This window comes from Peromyscus californicus, unplaced genomic scaffold (genome assembly GCF_007827085.1).
Source record: "Peromyscus californicus insignis strain IS unplaced genomic scaffold, ASM782708v3 Scaffold_1__1_contigs__length_55948999, whole genome shotgun sequence".
Classification (NCBI taxonomy): domain Eukaryota; kingdom Metazoa; phylum Chordata; class Mammalia; order Rodentia; family Cricetidae; genus Peromyscus; species Peromyscus californicus.
In genome coordinates this window covers 51262316-51268471 of record NW_026294492.1, presented here as the reverse complement: position 1 = coordinate 51268471, position 6156 = coordinate 51262316, and the positions used below count along the sequence as shown (strand labels likewise).

General features: G+C 40.0%; 1 protein-coding gene across 1 annotated transcript; it reads right to left on the bottom strand.

Moving 5' to 3' along the window:
- Positions 1 to 3753: 3753 nt before the first annotated feature.
- On the bottom strand, positions 3754 to 5930 carry LOC128115151 (zinc finger protein OZF-like). The gene has a single exon (XM_052745651.1). The coding sequence runs from the start codon at positions 5928 to 5930 to the stop codon at positions 4740 to 4742; it is 1191 nt and encodes a 396-aa protein (XP_052601611.1). The 3' UTR covers positions 3754 to 4739.
- Between the last annotated feature and the right edge of the window lie 226 nt (positions 5931 to 6156).

Sequence of the window (6156 nt, the reverse complement as noted above, 5' to 3'; positions counted from 1 at the left end):
AATAAAAATATCCTTTTTGTTTAAGAAGAAAACTCAAAAGCTGATGTCCAAAATGTCATGGGTCACGTTACTATCTACAGTCTAACATTGTCGCATGGAATTGAGACATGTGGTACAAGAAAACCCATGTTTCATTTCATGCCACAAAAGACAAGTGTGCCATTGGTAAATTACCATTTGAAATTTTTTAAAAAAATTTTTTCTTATCTGACCAAATGAAAGGCATTTGTTACTCTTTATATTAGCTTCGATTGAATGACCAAGATGTCTGATGAACTGTCACCTCTTCTTAAGTAGGTCCTTCCTATTCAAAAATTATCTGTATCAATCCTGATTGTATTCACTGCTATTTTTTTCTCCTGTGAAAGCAAAGGTAAAATCTCCTCCCCAATGGAACACATATCCCAGTTTCCATTCTGAAATTGACACATCTTTAAAATACACAAACTAATTTAACTCAGAAGTTCTTTGTACTATACACTCTCTCTCTGTGCCTATTGTCTCTTCTCATGGGCATATGAAAATTTGAAGATAATAAAACACTGTGTAATCTAACTTTGGGAGTTTTGATGCTGACAGATAATGATTAGATGAAATTTGATATTGGGGCCTCCAGAAGGCCCATTCAGAACATTTCCTAATGTCAAAGGGTTACATTGTCTGTGCCTTCATGATCTGAATCCAGCAGTACAATGCCAGCTTTTGCCAAGCCTCCTGCATACTCCAGAAGGCTGAGACCTTTTTTAATTATCTCTAGAAAAAATGATGGGCATTCTATGCAGGGGCTTTACCCATGAGCCACAACATTCCCTGGATTTATTAAATATTGCACTGTACTCATGTTTATTGCCATAACTGAGTTTGGGTCCAGAAGCTCAAAACTATCTACTAAGCCCATCTACAACATTACTGCCATCACCCCATGTTCCACACTGGTTATGTTTCATTTTCACAGTGAGCTTACACTCACTGGTGGATACTTATGATGTAGTTGGCATATCAGAAGTTGTAACATGTGAAGTGTTGCAGAGTAATGGGAATCACAGGGAGAGTGTAGGGAGTCATGGTGTGATGGGGCTAGCTGAGCACCATTGGTACTATCCAGGCTGATTTCCCAGTGCAGGAGTCCTGGTCATCATCCTGCAGGCTGAGGAAGGTGGTCCCTAAGGCTTTATCTTACAGAGGTGAATGATGGAGACTGAATGGCTGAGCTGTCTCCTCAGCAGCCCTGAGCTTGCATCAGCTGCATCTATAGCAAGACACAACCACACAACTCTGTATCTAAATCAAAACCCAATCTTCAGTGGTCATACATGGCTGGAGCAGGGACATGTCCCTGAGGCACCTGGTCCAGGCTGGATCCAGCAAGCTATCCCTCTTTGTACAGAGAGTTTTCTCTATGTCCCATTACCTGACTGTGCTCCACAGAGCCAATAGTAACTAGATTCTCAGCAGCAAGACTGTCATTTGGCCTCTCAGTGCCTTCTCCTCCAAGAGCTAGCCAGGATAGCCTCCTGCATCTTCAAAGCCCCCTTTAGCCCAAAGGCTTCTTTGGCAGGTTCTATAATCTGGCGTGGGCAGGGGTTTCATAAGCGGCCACCCTGAGCCAGGATGCAACCATGGACCTCTTCACTGGAACTTGGTACTGAGTACCAGATTCAGGACAGGAGCTGATCCAACTCAGAACCTGTGTTTGGATACCCCAGTTGTTGAAAATATTTCTCATTTAAATGTTTGGGAAGAAAAAATTCAAACAATTATTTTGTTACCCTTGATGGGATAACAGATCATGTTTGATATTCACCAAATCTTGGCATCCATATTGGCCTCTTCATGGGGGAAATATTCAGCTTCTAGGGATTTGAACTTTATTTCAGGTAAAACAAAGTACAAAAGGGATGGAATATATAGGGCCAGAATGACAAACAGGAAAAGTAATGCAATACATGGACAAAACAGCCATGAATTTATGGGGATATTATTTGTTACCACATTCAAAAACACAGATTATATTTTAATGACTCAAGGCCGTATGTACTCACAGCAAGAATAAACCAGGCACTGTCCACTGTCTGAACTTCAGGTCAGCAAACACTCTGTCTATTTGGCTCTAGATAGAAAGTCACAATGCCTCCCCTGTACTTGGGGTCTCCATTGGCACATCTTGGGGAATTCTAGAGTCTGGAGATGCCTTGCCATGCCCAAAAACCCATTAAGTCAACTTGGAGTATAATATCAATTTATGAAAAGCCCAGCTTTGACCTGTGACCTCCACACGTGCACATTCACACAAAGAACACACACAAAATGATACAACTGAGGGCTAGAGACATGATTTTGGTGGCTATGATACTTGCAGCCAAACCTGCTTAATATCTGAGAACCCTCCTTGGGAACCACATGGTTGAAGGAGAAAATGGATTCAGATAAGTTGTCCTCTGATTCCCACACATGCATGTGCTCACCCCTACATTAATAAATACATGCAGACTTAAAATCTTTATAAGAGTACACAAGGGATACATGGGTTCAAATCCTGCTAATGGTCCATTTATTGTCTTTTGCCTTTGTCGAGTGACTTCACCTCCCTATGCCTCTTATACATACAGATGTAAGTGCACCACACTTGTTACCATAGTTACAATAACCAATTGAAACAATACCCAGAATTGCTCTAGCCATGACTGTCTTCCTTCTCTGTTACAGTTTCCCACGTGAGAATTGGAAGGATTTTGCAATAGTTTGCCACCTGGGAGGTTTTTCAATTTTGTGTAATCTCAGCTTACTGTGAGCAAGAAGAAAGTCTCTTTTTCATCATTCTCCTTGTCCTTGTCCAGGGACTCCTGGGCACATCTCTGGCCCTGGCATGCTCACTCACCCACTATATGAGGCCACTGAAGCTGCAACTAAGCCATGATCATGGTCTCGGTAGTGTATGTCTCTCTCTTCATAAGCAATGCCTGACACTGCATTGGTGGTCCTAGCCCACATGAGACTCTCAGGACATTTTGACCCAAAAGAGGATTGAATTCCTGGGCCTCTTCCCATCCTTCTATGCTGAAATGCAGGCATTCCATTTCAAGGAAGTTTCTGGAATATAATCCAACCCCAGAAACATTCTGATCTTCTCATGCACCTCTGGCTACTACCTGTGAGCCCCACGACACACAGGCCACTCTGTGCTCTGGCTTGCTCATTCCCAAGTCCAGCCCTGTTCTCCAGGTACTTAGGAAGCCAAGCCAAGGGGCAGGATTCAAGGACTACAGTGTGAGTTCTAGGCCAGTCTAGGCAACTGAGATAGACCCCATCTCAAAACACACACACACAGTTTATTTTAACAAAAGTTTGTGTTTGCAGTTTTGATTTGGTTTTGAGGCAGGTTCTCAGTGTAGACCTGTATATGAAAAACATGGCTACCTCAATGTTTTCATAACAGATGTTGGTCATTGGATAGAATATTTGCTCAGCACACACAAGACCTCTGCATAAACAGGGCATGGTAGTAAAACCTGTCATCCCAGTAACTGGAGGTGGAAACAGACACGTCTGAAGTTCAAGGTCAGCCTGAACTTCATCAGCCTGTATAAAAAAAGAAAAAAAAAAGATTAACAAAAAAATATCAGGGCTCAGTGTTCATCATGGCATGGCTCAGCAGGTAAAAGTGCTTGCGACCAAGACGGATGGACCTGGTGTGGTCCTCAGAACAGACATGGCAGAAAGGAAGAACTGGGTCACACAGGCTGACATCTGATTTCAAACTATATTATTCATGAGGACATACAAAGATAACAATAATAAAATGAATCTTAAAAGAAATAAAAAGGGATGAGAAATTGTTTAGCAGTTTAGCACCTGGCATGGACTGCACGGTGACCATTGCTGTTTGACAAAGTTCCAGCATTTCCACATTGCCGATCTTAATTCTCCAGCATCACTTTTATTTCAATTTTAATAATTCTCACTATATGTTATGGAGTTTCCTTATGCCTTTTACTGTGGGAAATTTATTTTGCTGGCTACACTGGAGGATGGGAACATATACATAGGCAAGGCAGTCTCTTTAAACAAAATTCTTGGAAAAAATCCCCACCACCATGGAACCACACAATGTCATTAATATGCCTATTCCCACACAAAAAACCCCATTGTGTTACCCTGATTACACCAAAAATAGAGAACTTAATGATATACTAACTGGACACACCTAGTTGCAAGGATAAAAGCAACTATGAAAGGAAACAATGGGTTCACATCCAGAAAGGCATGAAGATACTTGCTGAATTTATCACTTCTTGCCCCAGGAAAAATGCTGCAATGAGGTTGATGACTACTTTTATCCTGGAATCATTAAGCTGTTTTTAACCTGCTTGAGTCTAAACTAAGATTCAGTTATAGAGCATAAAATGTGTAGTTGTTTTTCAATAAAGCAGCAGCCATACTGTTTCATGCTCAGATCATGGCAGTCTCCTTCCTCTACTGATGCTTGATCTCTTCTTTGGGACCTGAAGCCCTATGACACTGGACTCCAGCAAGTACCTCTTGCAGAAAATACAATTCAGTTTCCAACACCCACATGGCAGCTCACATCAGCTCACACCTTAAATTACTACATTGATTACATCCATATGTTACTGTCCAGTATGAATTCTTATGACTGTGAAGATAACTCTTCTTTGCAAATGCTTTATCACATTGGTCACATTTATAGGGTTTCTCCCCAGTATGAATTCTTTCATGACTTAGAAGGCTACTCTTCTGTACAAAGGCTTTACCACATTGATTACATTCATAGGGTTTCTCTCCCATATGAATTCTTCCATGGGTGAAACGATAACTCTTTGTTGCAAAGGCTTTACCACATCAATTACATTCATAGGGTTTCTCTCCGGATGAATTCTTTCATGACTTTGAAGTCTAATCTTCTGTGCAAAGGCTTTACCACATATGTCACATTTATATGGTTTCTCTCCAGTATGAATTCTTTCATGAACTAGAAGGCTACTGTTCTGTATAAAGGTTTTACCACAATGATTACATTCATAGGGTTTCTCTCCAGTATGAATTCTTTTATGAATTCGAAGACTACACTTCCGTGCAAAGCCTTTACCACATTGATTACATTCATAAGGTTTCTCTCCAGTATGAATTCTTTCATGGCTGAGAAGATAACTCTTCATTGCAAAGGCTTTACCACATTGATTACATTCATGGGGTTTTTCTCCAGTATGAATTCTTTCATGACTTTGAAGATAACTCTTTTTTGCAAAGGCTTTACCACATTGATTACATTCATAGGGTATCTCTCCAGTATGAATTCTTTCATGAATTTGAAGACTAGTCTTCTGTGCAAAGGATTTACCACACTGATTACATTCATAAGGTTTCTCTCCAGTATGAATTCTTTCATGGCTGAGAAGATAACTCTTCATTGCAAAGGCTTTACCACATTGATTACATTCATGGGGTTTCTCTCCAGTATGGAGGTTTTCATGGGTGAGAAGATAACTCTTTTTTGCAAAGGCTTTACCACATTGATTACATTCATAGGGTTTCTCTCCAGTATGAATTCTTTTATGAATTCGAAGACTACCCTTCTGTGCAAAGGCTTTACCACATTGTTCACATTCATATGGTTTCTCTCCAGTATGAATTCTTTCATGTCTTTGAAGATTACTCTTTTGTGCAAAGGCTTTATCACATTGATTGCATTCATAGGGTTTCTCTCCAGTATGAATTCTTTCATGACCTCGAAGACTATTCTTTCCTGTAAATGATTTACCACATTGATTATATAAATAGGGTTTCTCTCTTATATGAAATCTTTCATGACTGTGAAGATTTCTTGTCTCTGCAAAAGCTTTATCACATTGATTATATTCATATGTTTTCTCTTCAGTATGAACTCTTTCATGTCTGTGAAGATCACTCATCTGTACACAGGCTTTACTACATTGATTACCTTCATAGCATTTCTCTTGTGTTTGAATTCTATGTACTTGATGATGAAGATTGCCACATGCAAAGGCTTTATAACTTTGAATATATTCATAGGGTTTTCCTTCCAAATGAGTTTTTTGGTGTTCTTCTAAAGAGCAATCAGATCTGAAGGCTTTATCATGTTGATTACATTCATAGAGAGCCTCTTCATTATTGGTT

Coding starts and splice junctions, on each gene's coding strand:
- LOC128115151 (XM_052745651.1), bottom strand. CDS start 5,930: ATGAGTGATCTTCACAGACATGAAAGAGTTCATACTGAAGAGAAAACA.